The sequence below is a fragment of the Lactuca saligna genome, chromosome 1 (genome assembly GCF_052625555.1).
Source record: "Lactuca saligna cultivar CGN05327 chromosome 1, ASM5262555v1, whole genome shotgun sequence".
NCBI classification, from domain to species: Eukaryota; Viridiplantae; Streptophyta; class Magnoliopsida; order Asterales; family Asteraceae; genus Lactuca; species Lactuca saligna.
In genome coordinates, this window is record NC_136417.1 from 151,732,228 (window position 1) to 151,748,479 (window position 16,252).

At 31.9% G+C, this 16,252-nt stretch overlaps 1 protein-coding gene and 1 long non-coding RNA gene across 4 annotated transcripts; one reads left to right on the plus strand and one right to left on the minus strand.

Annotated features, from left to right (window-relative positions):
* Window positions 1-1,827: 1,827 nt before the first annotated feature.
* Window positions 1,828-10,780, minus strand: LOC145045451 (uncharacterized). Of its 3 annotated transcripts, none has more exons than XR_013681831.1 (5): window positions 10,142-10,779; window positions 9,897-9,990; window positions 9,754-9,813; window positions 7,373-7,469; window positions 1,828-1,957 (listed from the first exon to the last, which is right to left on the minus strand). It is a non-coding gene; the product is annotated as an uncharacterized LOC145045451 (long non-coding RNA). The 3 variants fall into 3 exon arrangements; XR_013681834.1 differs by lacking the exon at window positions 1,828-1,957 and adding an exon at window positions 2,854-6,329 and having other exon boundaries at window positions 10,142-10,780; XR_013681833.1 differs by lacking the exon at window positions 1,828-1,957 and having other exon boundaries at window positions 2,854-7,469; window positions 10,142-10,780.
* A 17-nt stretch (window positions 10,781-10,797) lies between these two features.
* Window positions 10,798-16,252, plus strand: LOC145012682 (uncharacterized). Its single transcript, XM_078971482.1, has 11 exons — window positions 10,798-10,803; window positions 11,253-11,400; window positions 11,504-11,572; window positions 11,659-11,769; window positions 11,973-12,134; window positions 12,284-12,541; window positions 12,649-12,823; window positions 12,935-13,084; window positions 13,204-14,132; window positions 14,253-15,470; window positions 15,603-16,252. Exons 1-11 carry the CDS (start codon window positions 10,798-10,800, stop codon window positions 16,250-16,252), a joined length of 3,876 nt encoding a protein of 1,291 aa, XP_078827608.1.

A 16,252-nucleotide genomic window follows, 5' to 3' on the forward strand; every position in this document is an offset into this window, starting at 1 on the left:
AGGACTCTTCTAGTATTATCAGTTGTAGTCTTTTTTGGGGCAGTTCCTTTTAAAGTTCCCAACCTCTCCACAGTTATAGCAGGCTTGACCAACGCCTGCTCCAGATGATTGATTGGCCGATTAGGCCGGAGCTTTGCAGAATCGAATCGTGTGCCCCTTCTTACCACAATTGGTACAAGATAGTTCTCGGCAAGGGCCGAGGTTGTGGTGATATTTGCACTTGTCACACAGAGGAAGATTACCAACATACCTGCTGGTAGGAGTTGGAGTTGTGGATCCCACAACAGAAGCAACAGCAACGGGGGTAGTAGCAGCATGGACGGCTACAATTTGCTGTTTCTTGGAAGATCCTTGGGAGGATTGACCCTTCTTCTTCTTCCAGAACTTTCTCTTCTCACCACTCCTTTGAGTCGGCTCAGGACTGGTAGTGGTTTCCTCAACATCATCACTATGATCAATCAAGGTTTGGGCTAAACTCTTGGCACTGTCATAGGTATCCGGATGTGCGGCTAATACATTTCCCTTTGTTGGCTGGGTCAGCCCCCAGATGAACCTTTCTATCTTTTTACTTTCAGGAGTGACCAATCCCGGGCAGAGAAGTGCGAGGTCATCGAATCGAGAAGTGTATGCAACAATATCGGAACCCTTCATCTTCAGGTTCCAGAGCTCGTGCTCTAGTTTCTGCATTTCACCACGGGGACAGTATTCGGCTATCAGGAGTTCTTTCATGGCTTCCCAGCCCATGACATTGGCTACGGGTAGGGTCAGGGATTTGACTCGGCCGTTCCACCAAGTTAGGGCTTTGTCACTGAAGGTACAGGCTACGAACTTTACTTTATCGGACTCCGAACAAGCACAGATTTCAAATATGGATTTAATTTTCTCGAACCATCGGGATAAGGAAATGACACCTCCAGTGCCATCGAAGGATGTTGGTTTCGCATTCATGAAGTCCTTATAGGAACCCTCCTTTCGGTGTCCCTGATTATTTTCTTGGTTTTGGGGCTGGGGACCACCTCCTGAGCTACCGGGGTTCATTTGCGACATGGCTGCTACCATTGCAGCAGTCAGAACTATCTGAAGCGATGCAAGATCAAATTGAGGAGGATGTGGTGGCGGAGGAGGATTGTTGTTGTTCTTTGAGCTGGGTCTCTTTCTGGGAGGCATCTTGATCTAATAAGATTAAGAAAGAGAGAGGATGGTAAGTCCTCTTCATTGAATCGAGAGATATGACAGACATATATTCCGAATAAGCGATAAAGCAGGAAAGAGTTATCAAAACAGATAATTTATCGCTAAGAAATGATTAGGGATTATCGCTTGAATGAGGATTTCTACAAAGGATTTGCTCGAGAAATACTCCCATAGTATTTCATGGTTCGCTACGACACTGGTTCGATGTTTGGGATATTAGGGTAAGTTTTAGGCATGTCGCACACCACAGTCAATCCAAGCACATGTTGGCCGTGTCTCGAATGAATATAGTTGGCCAGGCTATATTGATCCTAGACACGACTACATAACTGCCCAGGTTTAACCGCAACATACAACACCCATTTACTCCTGCTAACCGCTTTCAGTTAACAGCTACTTTTGCCAAACACGTCCTAAACCGTAGATAAATTTTAAAATGTAGCTCTGATACATTGATGATCGTTTAATTAAGATGCTAAAATGGTAAAAAAAAAGTACAATTATAATGCTTAACATCAAGCAATATATATATATATATATATATATATATATATATATATATATATATATATATATATATATATATATATATGTATCCCCTAATATAATAAATAAGTCTAAAATCGGCCACGTGGCATTCACATAGCCCCCCCCCCCCCCCAAAGCAATTTTTCCCACACTTTTCACTTAATGTCAATTTCCTATACTACCCTTGTGAAACCAAATCGGCTGCTTGATTTTTGCGCTTCTTTTTGACTTCTTCCTGCAAAATTTAAATAAATTCAAATTAAATTATCATTATTTTGTTTCTAAAGATATCCGTATGTTTCTAATTTTTTCAAATATATCATCATATATCAACTCCTAAAAAAACGCAGTTTACCTAATCAATTAATCTTAAATACATTCTCACGGTTATTTTCATTCACATCTAATCCAAACTACGGAGAAAAGGATTTTATTCTTATTCACTGTGTGCATGTTCAAGTCGTCTGATATATGTTTCTATTTCAATGTATTTCGCACTGTTATCAACTCTTCAAGTCGTCTGATATATGTTTCTATTTCAATGAAAAACAAATTTTCTGCAAGAAAAATAAATGATATTTCTTCTTTTTTTGAAGAGTCTTTTGGTTAGAAGCATGGTTTCAATGGTTTAAGTTTAACACAACACAATCAGGTAAAATAAGTAATAAAGGGACAAATGTAAGAATTAGCAATGTACTTTATATGTTAATCTTATTACAACATTTTACTTTAATTTTTTCTTATTATATCATTGTACTTTTAAATTATTTTTATTAGGGTATTCAACTATCAACAATATACCATAACAAACGGTATAACACATTCACATGGATTATTATTTTTATTTACCATAACTTGGTGATTTGAATTATAATGACATGGAATAAGTTATTACGTTTTGGTGCCATGTAATTTGACACATGTATAAACACTCACATGGATTATTATTTTTTCTAAAATTCAAGTTTTTATTTACTTTTTAGGTTTTCAGAGTTAGATTTGCTTTGATTTTTGATTTTTTTTAGGATACAGATATATAATCGACAAGCCAGCATAGGAGCAATTGTTATGGGTGTGGAAGTGTAGTGACATAAGAACATGGTTTGGCATGCGGAATTTAAGCTTGCACAATTGAACATGGTGATTTGGGTGTTTAAGAGATATATTGAATGTATATGGTGTTACAAAAAGGATCTAGATCTAGACTACATAATTAACACACACTTACACACTCACTTTTACATCTCTCAAGCACACCTCTACAAGTGGTATGAACCCACTATTTATAGAGGTGTTTACATGTCTCTCTCTCACTCTAACTAACAAATGGGTCTAAAGGCTAAAGCACCACATGCAAGTGGGTTTTACAAAAGTCAAACATTTACAAAGTCATGAATGAATAACTTTGCAACCCCAACATTCTCCCCCTCAAAGTTAGGAATGAATGACCCACTTCAAATCTTCCAAAATCAAGCACTACGCGGTTTGAGCCTCAAAGGTGACACATGTCGAAACAAACTTCAATCTTCAATTCTTCCATGACTCTTCAATTTGGGCTCTAGGATGTGAGACCATACAATCCGAGCATCAACGAATGATTAAGAGTATTCCAAACTCCAAATAATCACCCAAAGTTGCGCATAAAAACACACCCCAAAAATCTTCAATAATTCCAAACCCATTTCAAACACATCACTTCCGAACATAGAATTGCATCATCTCGTAGCTTCAAAACTCCAAGATCACTTCGGTCTTCAAATCCGTGTAATATGAAAAATTCAAGTTCGAATTTCCCATTTAAAACTTCTCCCCCTTTTTATAATCGAAATTTGATTATAAAATCCAAGGAAAAAGAACGTGCTCTATTCGGAATTTTTCATGTTAAAACTCCCCCTTAACATGTGGCATAAACTTTGTGCTTCAATCCGGAAAACCCAAAAAATATTCAATTTTTATTGTCATTCACGGATTGCCTTTGACAAAATTTCTCAAAAATGGGTAGAAATTGTCAATTTCAAAATTCTGCAGTGACCCGGTGCGCCCAAAACAGCAAAATATGCGAAACTCTCCCCTTTTCCAAAGCTGGGTAGAAAGTATCAATTTGCACAAACTGCAGGGACCTGAAATGCACAATCTTCAACTTTCAGCAAAAACAGTCCTTTTGCGAATTTGAGTGAAAAGTATCAAACATGCGAAATTTGAGTTAATTTGCGAAGTGTAAAATATTCAAAGGTTCAGGGGCCGTTTTCGAAACTTCTTCCCTTTTGTTCTCTAAACATGCGAATTGTAGGCTTTTTCATATGAAATCATTTGTCAAACAAACAAAACTTTAAGGGCCAGTTTCGTAAATTCAACTTCTTTTTCAATTCATATAACATGCTTCGCATTAATCACCTTCGCATTTTAATCCACATACCCTTCGCATCTTTCAGCCAATATCACCAACTAAACAAATATGCGAAATTGATTGTGATCCAAATGCAAACTCAACAGAACTGAACGAACTTTCTGTTTGTCTTCCAAAATGCGAACCATTTCACAATCTTATATGCGAACTTCAAAAAAATTCGAACTACCCAGATGCAACTGGAGATGCAAACGTTCATGCGAAACCAAATCATCAACATCGACTCCGATATATCCTTCGCAATATCGACTCCAATCCTTCAATTAAACATTCATAATTGTCGCTTCCCTATAGATGCGAATCATCAATTAACCACAACAACTCAAATAGAAATCATCAAAGAACCTCACATCAACATCCAGGCAAGAAATCGACTCCAAACACCGAATTCCAAATCCAGTTTCCAGTAAATCAAACTCAAAATCGAATTCGCAACTTTTACCAAAAGGGAATCCCAAAATCAAGTTTTCTGAATCAGTTTTTCAATCTCGATCATTCCAACTCGTCATCCAAAAGCGAATCCATTCATTAATTGATGCCATCGACTTTGAGATATCGACCCTAATAACCACAATCTGTGACCATCCGTTCGAAATCATCAGAATTTGAACTTTCGAACATCATCACGCAATCTCAAAGCAATTCGATTATTACTCCTTTGAAATCGATTCCAACTCAATATCGATTCCAGTTCGGTCCTTAGCTTTGATTCACGACTCCAAAATCATCGATCAAAATCACGAACACAAAATCAATGGTTTTGAGGTCCGATTTCAGATCAAAAGATGTTCAAACAGTTGATCTTCAACTGTTCTTCCCAACAATTACAAATTTCTTGATCAATTTTATCAAAATCAATGAATGGATTGACGATTTATTGATCATTATCGGTTTCTGGAATTAGCGAAATCGATTCACAAGTTCTTATAACCAAGGATAACTAATCGATTATAAGAAACAAAGAAACGATGTTTGAACTCAAGAACATCGATCGATAAAAAAAATTCAAAATAACGAGATCGGTGTTTCAAGAGCAATCATTCAAGAAGATGAATTGCTTGGACGAACTAAAAGTACTACTCATATAAGCACAGTATGAAGCATTGGATCAGATGGCTTTTAACAAGATGTTCACAAACAATGGGCTTAAAGTCAATCGGATGAACAGTAAATGAATTTGGACATTGGACTCAATCATTTGATTATGTGAATAGTAACAAACTCAATATTTGGACTTAATCTGATGAACAGTAACAGATACAAATTTTGATTTGGCTTGATCTTAAAAAAAATTATTGGATCAACAATGAGATTTGAAACTAATTAGATCCAATGAATCAAAACGATCAAAAAACAAGAACGCAACGCATGAATCCAAATATTACGAGAGATCATAGAGAGAAACTCACCAAAATTGATCAAATTGCGACAAAAATTGCCAAACCGAGAATCGTTCTTCAAAAGTCACGTTGATCGTGAAAACCAAGCTTTGATACCAATTGTAGTGACATAAGAACATGGTTTGGCATGCGGAATTTAAGCTTGCACAATTGAACATGGTGATTTGGGTGTTTAAGAGATATATTGAATGTATATGGTGTTACAAAAAGGATCTAGATCTAGACTACATAATTAACACACACTTACACACTCACTTTTACATCTCTCAAGCACACCTCTACAAGTGGTATGAACCCACTATTTATAGAGGTGTTTACATGTCTCTCTCTCACTCTAACTAACAAATGGGTCTAAAGGCTAAAGCACCACATGCAAGTGGGTTTTACAAAAGTCAAACATTTACAAAGTCATGAATGAATAACTTTACAACCCCAACAGGAAGAAAAAAGAGTCAAACCATCTTTGAACTAAACCCAAAGGTTATTATAACAATTTTATGTTTTTAACCTCGTTTAAATTACATATATATATATATATATATATATATATATATATATATATATGTGTGTGTGTGTGTATATGTTTCTGTGTTGCATGGAATTGTTTATGTTACAAAAGTTAAATCGATGTAAAAGAAAATATTATTGTTCAAATGTTTTGGCATCCCCCTACCCCATACATTATCTTCTGGTTTGCATGATTATCTACGTGCCTCACATATCCAATTAAAGAACGCCACTTGGATCTCAAATGTTGGATGCTTCTTGCAGCTAATTGCATGCACTATATCTCAAATCAACTTATAAACAAAGAAGAATCCACCAAGTTACATGCGGAGACAACAAAGCAACTTACTGATTTTGATCTTTTGAAAAAAATAATTGTTAATATATTTTTTTTCTTTCAAATAATATCATTTTCCATCCCTATTTTTAAACACGTGTTATGTAAATGTGTTTTAGGATGTTCATGTTACTGTGTGTGTGTTTATGTTCATGTTTTAGTGTGTATATGTTAGTGTGGTTGTGGGTTGAGGGGGATGATCTAATTACTTATTTCTACTTTTGATTTAATATTCATGTTAATATCAACTTTTTTTCTTTCTTTCTGAATTTAGGAATGGCATATAATTGGTAACTTATTTCTACTCTTTATGTTATTTTTCTGGTGTGACAAATCTACACTAATATTTAGTGATTTTTGCATATTAAGTGAGTATGCCCACGGGGTTCAATAGATGGATGGGGTTAAACAACTGAAAAAGTAAAAAGAATGTATTTAAACAACATCGAATAGAAACAATCTCAATCTTGGATGTTCTTATACTGCAAGTGATATGTTGCAATTTTAATTGTTTCGAATGAGAAATGGAGTATACATCATGATATTGTTTTGCCACATATCCCACGTATGAGAAATGAAAGCTTTTATGTAGGAATAGTTTTTAATCTAAGTATTAATTTAATTTTTAATTGTTTGTTTCGATTATTAAGTTTTTTTGGTTTATCCGAAGAAAATGATGTTATAATATAACAATATAATTATTCAATATTGTTAATACATTTTTTGTAAATATTTGATTAATCATTACGTTTTTGAGTTATAAATAAATTTTTTTTTCCTTAACCGTGGTTTCCACGGGTTTTAACCTGATTTCTGGCCAGTAAAATATATTTTTATGCCATCACCTGGATAATAACATATATCATATTTTATTTTATTTATTTATTATATTTAAATTTTAATTATATTTATAATTTATAATTTATATTTATAATTAAATAATTTATAATTTATAATTAAATAATAAAGACCACATCTTGGCAAAAATGATGCAATTACCTCCATTAAAGTCTCAGGTTGATTTTGATTTTCCCGATAGTACCCTTCAAACAACAAAAACGAGTGCTACATTTCTGGAGTTGATTTTGACTTCTTCCTGCAAAATTCAAATTAATGGTAATTAAATAATTTTTATTTTATTTCTAAAGATAAGCGTATCTTTCAAATTCTTTCAAATATATAGTGATATCAAGTCCTAAAAAAACGCAATTTTGAAGATAAATTTATCTTAAATGCATTCTCACGGTTGTTTTCCTTCACAGCGAATCCAAAATTCAGAGATAAAGAAAACGTTGCAGGCAATCTTCAAGTCGGCTGTTCTTATTGCTTTAAGGTATGATATTAACTTTTTTTTTTATTGTTATTCACTGTGTGCATGTTGAATTCATCTGATATATGTTTCTATCTCAATCGATTTCTCACTGTTATCAAGTCTTCACGTCGCTATCCTTTGTTCTTTTATGTAGTATAGTAAAAAAAATTCTTGTAATTATTCAATGTGTTCATCTTCATGTCGCATTCTATCTGTGACTATCGAAATCTATTACTGAGTGTTACTATATGTATGTATTTTAAATATCAATGTAATAAATTAATTATAGTAAATCTTTATGTTAATGTTTTAAACATTTTATATGTATCTGTAACCTTGCGTCTATATGTATGTCTGTTTCTTTTTTCCCTGATTTCTAATCAGCCATAGCATTTGATTAATAATGAAATCAAAATCAAAATTCTTTTATGATTTGTTATTTTAATATATTGATTTATTCATCAGATTAAAGATTAATATAGCTGCTTGTCATTCACTCTGTATGCAAAAAATTTTGTATAATATGCAAAAAAACATTTGATTTTTATCTTTATTGTATGATTATATCGTTTAATTTTTTATATGCATGTAACAATTAATACTCTTTCGATTATTCCAATGTTTATAGCCACACACACACACAGACAAATTAATATATTTTGTTGTCATTCGTTTTCTTATTAATTTATAACTGCAAATGTATTGTTTAACAACAAAACACTCAATGCATGTTAATACTTATGCAAATGGTGTACTCATCTTTTACAGTGTGTATATGTGTATGTGTTTATTTGAAACCTGATTTCTAATCAGCCAAGGCATGTCCTGGCTAATGAAATCAAAATCTAAATTTTCTTATGCTTTGTTATTTTAATATACTGAATTATGCATTAATTTATTTATATTTTGTTGTCATTTAATGTGTATGCAACAAATTTTGCATAAATGCCAAAAATACTTGATTTGTATCTTTATTTTATGATTATATAATTTAATTTTTTTAATATGTAACAGTCATTTGTTAACTGTATATGTACCTATCTGTTTAATTTATCTTTATTGTATGACTATGTGGTTTAATTTTTTATATGCATGTAACACTTAATACTCTTACGATTATTCCAATGTTTATGCATGTGTGTCACTGCTTAACTGTTTCATTTATTCATTCCTTAACTGCTTAAAAAATTAAATTGTTAACTGTATATGTAGGTAATCATAAATTACAAAAAAATTATTGTTTTGACCATGGTCATACATATATAGCCACACACACACACATAGACATATTAATATATTTTCTTGTCATTCATTTGGTTATTAATTTATAACTGCAAATGTACAGTTTAACAACAAAACAGTCAATGTATGTTAATACTTCTGGAAACGGTGTACTCATCTTTTAAAGTGTGTATATGTGTATGTGTTTATTTGAAACCTGATTTCTAATCAGCCAAGGCATGTCATGGCTAATGAAATCAAAATCAAAATTTTCTTATGCTTTGTTATTTTAATATACTGATTTATGCATTAAATTATTCTATTTTGTTGTCATTCAATGTGTATGCAAGAAATTTTGTATAAATGCAAAAAATAACAGATTTGTATCTTTATTTTATGATTATATAATTTTATTTTTTTTATGTAATAGTCATTTCTTAACTGTATATGTACCTATCTGTTTAATTTATTGACTGCTTAAATGCTATACAGCTTAATTTCTAAACTGTATATGTAGCTAATCAAAATATACAAAAATTACGATTTTGACCATGGTCATACATATATAGAATAAAACAAGTCAAACTTATTAATGTTTTTAGGATAAAAACACCGTTTTATCAATAATTTATTACGACCAATGGCTCACCTATTTAGCAAATTTGGATGTGTTGATGTCTAAGTTTCAATTAGTAAACCAAAGAAGACTTTACCTACTTTTAAAATCTCTTTCAATCAATGGATTATGTTGATTACAATACTATAATCATTTGCAACTAAATGTTTTAATGGAATTGAAATCAAATTCAAACCAAACTAAAAAAACATTGATAAATATATTATATACCTTTCAGGAACATCTTCAAGCTCTAGGCATGAGGCTACAGAGGGTTATAAGTTAATACCCCTGTTGTAAAAGATTCAGATGGAAAACATGAGGCTACAGAGGGTTATAAGTTAACCATAAATGAGGGATAAAATATAAATTACCTTTCAAAAGACATTAATTCCTGCTAACTGTAAGAAGATATTCAATCAACTACACCTTAGATGCTGCAAACATTAACCCATTACCTTAATCCCTCTGTTGTAAAACATTCAGATGGAAAACATTACGCTACAAATGGTTATAACTTATATAACCTAGATTTTAGAAGAATCGAATTCGAATATTTTGGCATGGAACGAAAAGGGCATTTTGGGGGTTAAAGATAGCTTGACAAGCCAACAAATACCTGGACTTGACAGACTATATGCAAACTCCTCTTATGCCTTTACTCAGCCTTCGGATGTTGGAAACTAAATTATCTTCAGGGCTTCCATGGAGAATTAGGGTTTTACCCCCTGAGAGCATCCGAACAAAGAATTGGGTGAAATTGGGGAAACAACAAATGGAAGTAGAAGAAGCTGTAGGTTGGAAATGAGGATGATGACCGGTGATTTTCACAGGGAAGGAATTGATGGTTGCAATGGAAGAATTAGATTCGGGGTTACGATCGTGTTTTCTCACCAGACGTATAATATGTCGCATAAGGAGTGGTCATCATCGATGAAATCTTCCATCTTCAAGAGACCTTGCGTTGTTGAACCCAATCGATTGTGGGGAAATCGAGGAGATTCATCGATTGTGGGGGAATCTAGGAGATTCATTAAGGGTTAACCGGCGACGAGCGTGAAGACGGGTTGGAGTCCATTGAAACAAAAGGCTAATTACAGAATGGTGTGAAAGCAAGTGAGTTTGAGGCTTTTTGGTAGGAAGATACACACTGTCAGAGAAAGATAGAGAGACGGAGTGATGAAGAACACGTTGGGATAGAGATTGGTTGGGGAGAGTATTGCCATTTCTTGACCCGATTTCTTTTTGCAAATACAACACACCTGACCAGTTAGAATGCGTGTGGGTATCGAATATTATTTGGATCCAACTTCAACCCATATTACTATGTGTACTTGAAATTTGAAATACATTTTGTTTGATTTTGGTAATCATAATTTTTTGTAGTTTAATGAAAACATACAAAAATAAATAAGTATAAAATTACCAAGTGACAATTGGGTAACCCATCTCCCATATGTAACTGAAATATGTAACTGAAATACAACCTATTTAATTGAGTTTTTTTTAATAAATAAATAATACATTAATACATTATGCTATAATTTATATGTACATTTTAATAAACCATTTCAAACAAAGGACACAATTAAATTGTATTGTGTTTCCTTATATGTACAAATTGACTTTTTACCTCTTTCTTCGCTACATATTTATTATTTTAACTACTTAATTGTTATCTGTTAAGCATATTAATTTATAAGCTAATTTTATTTATCTTAAGTGTTAAGGTTGCAGACATACAGTGCATTCACATTCTTCTAAAAAGACTAAAACTAAATAGTTTCTATTTAGATAATACAAAAAATATTAATTTGGGTACTACATCAACAAATCTACCCTCAACACCTACAACTGTTAAAACTTCAATTTACAAAGGTAACTTTTTTCTTATTGAAAATTTATTTTTGTTATTCTTTATTTTTTAATTCACATAATATTTATTTTAATAACATACATTTTTTTAAACATAAAAAAATAGATAATTTATCAAATTCTTCGTCTGCTTCAACTCAATATGCTTCAAAATTGGTGAATCACGGTTACAAAGGTACGTTTTTTATTCAATAATATTATATAAACATATTATTTACGTAATTATGCATTTCATATACATACATATTATCTCTTATGCAGAAAACATCAATAACATGTACCATTTGCAAGCCAAAGAGAAAAGAAGACAAAGAAAAATATATTTGAAAAATAAAAGATCGAAGATAATGAATACAACATCCAATGTTCCAAGTACAGCAGTACCGCATCTCTTAAAATATATAATTATTTGTAACCATATTATTATTTCATTCCATGTTTTACGCTTATTTTTCATTTATATAGAATAAATGTTTTCTCATATTTTTTTATTATCCTGGAATATTATATGATTGCAAAAACTACTTTGTTTTATACATATGTGTTCAGTTTTCATAAGTTGTTGTTCTTTGCAGATTTGTCAAGCAACTTTGTTCCTCAAACTGAAAATGTTAATTCATTTAATTCGCCAAGAATCCAAAATACAACCGTACAATACTCTCATTCCTTTACAGATGTTAGAACTCCATTATCTAACATTACAAATATTAGAAATCCGTTATCAAACATTACAAATGGTAATAATGTATTGTTTTCAAAATATACTATTATTACTTTTCTTTATAATCCGGAGGATATATATATATATATATATATATATATATATATATATATATATATATATATATATATATATATATATACTTATTTTTTTTATTTTCTTCAGATAACATCGGTTTCGATAAATCTATCACTTCCAAGTTACCAGACAAAAGACAGTACTATGTACTTTCAAATGATATGACATCGAAAAATGCATCTACAATAAGTGCTTCTTCATCATCAATCAAGTTAAATTCAGGATGTCATAAATTAAAAAGGAAAACTACACATTTATCACCTATCCCGTTGATTGATTTGACTGAAAATGTAGAAAATATCGATCAACTCATAAATGAAAACCTGATACTTGGTATTTCAAATGGTAATAAAAAATTAATATCCATTTTCATTTTTTATTACATTTCAAATAATTGGTTATATATACTTATAAATTTCACTAATATTTTTTTCTACGCTTTTTTTTTATAGAATATTTGGATCATGGTGATCAAAATGTTGTATGTCAAACATGTCATGCAAAGTTATGGAGAAATGAATCCATCAGAGGTAAAGAAAAAGGGAACACGGATTATTATTTATGTTGTGGTTACGGCAAAGTGCAACTTCCAGATTTAAAGAAAGCACCCCCCGGTTATGAAAGAATGTTTCGAAATATGGATTCTAAAAGCAAACAATTCATGAAAAACATTAGACATTACAATTCAATGTTTTCTTTTACATCGATGGGTGGTAAAATTGATTCTTAAATCAATAGAGGAAACGCTCCATACATTTTCAGACTGGGTGGTCAAAATTATCATAGTATTGGAAGCCTTTTACCAGCAAAAGGATCGTTACCAAAATTCTCTCCGTTATACATTTATGATACTGAGAACGAAATTTCAAATAGACAAAGATGCTTTGGGTATTTTTTTTCAGCCTTCTTATTCATTATTATTCATTATATATATATATATATATATATATATATATATATATATATATACATATTACTAACGTTATGTATAATTTCATTTATTTTAGTGGAGAAAAAGATCAACCAACGACAATTGATAGTGATATTATTCAAGATATTAAGGTGATGCTGGATTCAAATAATGTGTTGGTTAGATCTTATAGGATGGTAAGAGATACCTTTCAGAAAAATCCTCAAGTTCATATGAAACTACGACTTGTCGGGAGAAGGGAACGAGATGCAAGAACATATAACCTACCGACTGCTTCTGAGGTTGCCGCTTTAATTGTCGGTGACATTTGTGATTCAATTGAAAAGAGAGATATTGTTGTAGAAACAAAAACTGGATTTCTACAACGTATCAGTGAATTGCATCCTTCATACCTTCCTCTTCAATATCCATTGTTGTTTCCATATGGAGATGATGGTTACAGTGTTGACATTCTTCCTAGAGGTTTGTCATTTACGACCAAAAGCAAGCGGGCGAAATGTACAATGAGAGAATATTTCGCTTTTAGAATTCAAGATAGAGATTATTCGTTCTCGCTCATTCTTAATTCAAAAAGATTGTTTCAACAGTTTCTGGTAGATGCCTATACTATGATTGAAACTGAGAGATTGCGTTACATACGTAGGCAACAACATGTTCTTAGATGCGAGTCTTACGAGAATTTACACAAGCAAAAAGCTCAAGGATCCAATAAAGTCTCAAATGTCGGCCAACGTGTCATATTACCTTCATCCTTTACCGGTGGTGCACGCTATATGTTGCAAAATTATTTGGATGCCATGTCACTATGTAAATGGTTTGGATATCCAGATTTTTTCATAACATTTACGTGTAATCCCAAATGGCCAGAGATTAAAAGGTTTCTTAAGGATACTTCACTTCAACCAGAAGACAGGCCTGATATATTATGTAGGTTGTTCAAGATCAAGCTCGATGCATTTATTAAAGACTTAAGGGAGAATAAAATTTTCGGCAAAGTTCAAGCATGTAATTAAATTTATATTTTTTCATTATTCATAAAACATTACTCTTATTATAGTATATTTTTTTATATGTTTTTTTTGACTAATCATATTTTGTTTTTTTTTTTTGCCAAATATTATGCAGATGTTTATACCATTGAATTTCAAAAAAGAGGTCTGCCGCATAGTCATATATGCTTATTTATGCATTCTGACAACAAGTTACCCACTGTTGAATTAATCGATCCTATAATTTCTGCCAAGATACCAGACAAAATTGAAGAGCCTGAATTGTATTCACTTGTCAATGAGTTCATGATTCATGGTCCATGTGGAGCTGAAAATAACAATTGTCCATGCATGGTGGATAAAAAGTGCTCTAAAAACTTTCCAAAACAATTCTGTCATCATTCCTCTGTTGATGACAATGGTTTTCCGTTATATAGGAGAAGAAACGATGGTCATTTTGTAGAAAAATCAGGTGTCATGTTGGATAATAGAAATGTTGTTCCATACAACAAATACCTATTAAAAAGATATCAGGCACATATTAATGTTGAATGGTGCAACCAGGGATCTTCTATAAAGTATCTCTTTAAATACATAAACAAGGGTCCTGATAGAGCTACAATTTCTGTTGTACCAACAAACAATGAATGTGAAAATAATGATACGGTCGATGAAATAGCTGAATATTACGATTGTAGATATTTATCTGCATGTGAAGCATCTTGGAGAATTTTTAAATATGATGTACATTGCAGGTATCCTTCTATGGTTAGACTACATTTTCATCTTCCTAATCAACAACAAATTGTATATGGCGAAGACGATGATATCGACGATGTTCTGGACAAACCTTCTGTTGCTGCTTCAAAGTTCACAGCTTGGATGGAATGCAATGCAATTAATAGTGAAGCACGAGAACTTACATATGTTGAATTTCCTACAAAGTTTGTTTGGGTATTAAATGATAGGTTTTGGAAGAGAAGGAAAGTAGGAAAAGCCATTGGTCGAATTCATTCGGTTTCACCTAATCTTGGCGAAGCTTATTTATTAAGGATTCTTTTAAATAAAGTTAAAGGTCCGACATCATTTGATGAAATTCGCACGGTTAATGGTGAAACATATTCTTCTTTTAGAGATACTTGTTATGCACTCGGGCTATTAGATGATGACAAAGAATACATCGATGTAATTAAAGAAGCAAGTCATTCTGGATCTGGTTTTTATCTACGCTTCTTATTTGCCACGTTGTTGATGTGTAATAGTATGTCTAAACCAGAAGTTATTTGGAAAAATACATGGGAATATTTGTCGGATGGAATTCTATATAACCAACGACAAAAGTTGAAGTCTCCAGGTATTTAATTAATTTTCTTTATTTATTTTTAAAATATTTTATTTTTCTTATCAACACCCATTAAAAATTATTATAAATATTATTAAATATTGTATTTTATATTTTATAATTAATTTAAAATTTATGTTGCAGACTTATCACTCGGTGAAGATGAAGTTAAGAACTTAACTTTGTTTGAAATAGAACAAATTTTACTTCGAAATAACTCCACTCTCAAAAATTTCACAAAGATGCCTTACCCAGATGTTGAATCAGTTTCTTCTTCGAACAATCGACTTATCATTGAGGAGCTAGATTACAACATTCTCGTTATGAAGAATGAGTTTGATCATATGTTTGTTGCATTAACAAATGAGCAACGTAATATTTTCCTTAACATCATGAGTGTTGTTAAAGAAAATAAAGGAGGTGTTTTCTTCGTTTATGGTTATGGTGGAACGGGTAAAACTTTTCTATGGAAGACAATATCTGCAGCAATTAGATCACACGGTAATATTGTTTTAAATGTTGCTTCAAGCGGTATTGCTTCGTTATTGTTGCCCGGTGGTAGAACAGCACACTCTCGATTTATACTTCCATTTGAACTTACAGAGGATTCTTTTTGTAAAATAAATCCAGATGGTGACTTGGCTAACTTAATAAGAAAAACCTCTTTGATAATTTGGGATGAAGCACCTATGATCCATAAGCATGCATTCGAAGCTTTAGATCGAACTTTGAAAGATGTATTAAGGTGTGGAAATTCTAGCATCTCAAATATTCCTTTTGGAGGAAAGTTATAG

Coding starts and splice junctions, on each gene's coding strand:
- LOC145012682 (XM_078971482.1), top strand. Junction 12,542..12,648: donor GATACTTGGTATTTCAAATG/GTAATAAAAAAT, acceptor TTTTTTTTATAG/AATATTTGGATCATGGTGAT. Junction 12,824..12,934: donor CCCCCCGGTTATGAAAGAAT/GTTTCGAAATAT, acceptor TTAAATCAATAG/AGGAAACGCTCCATACATTT.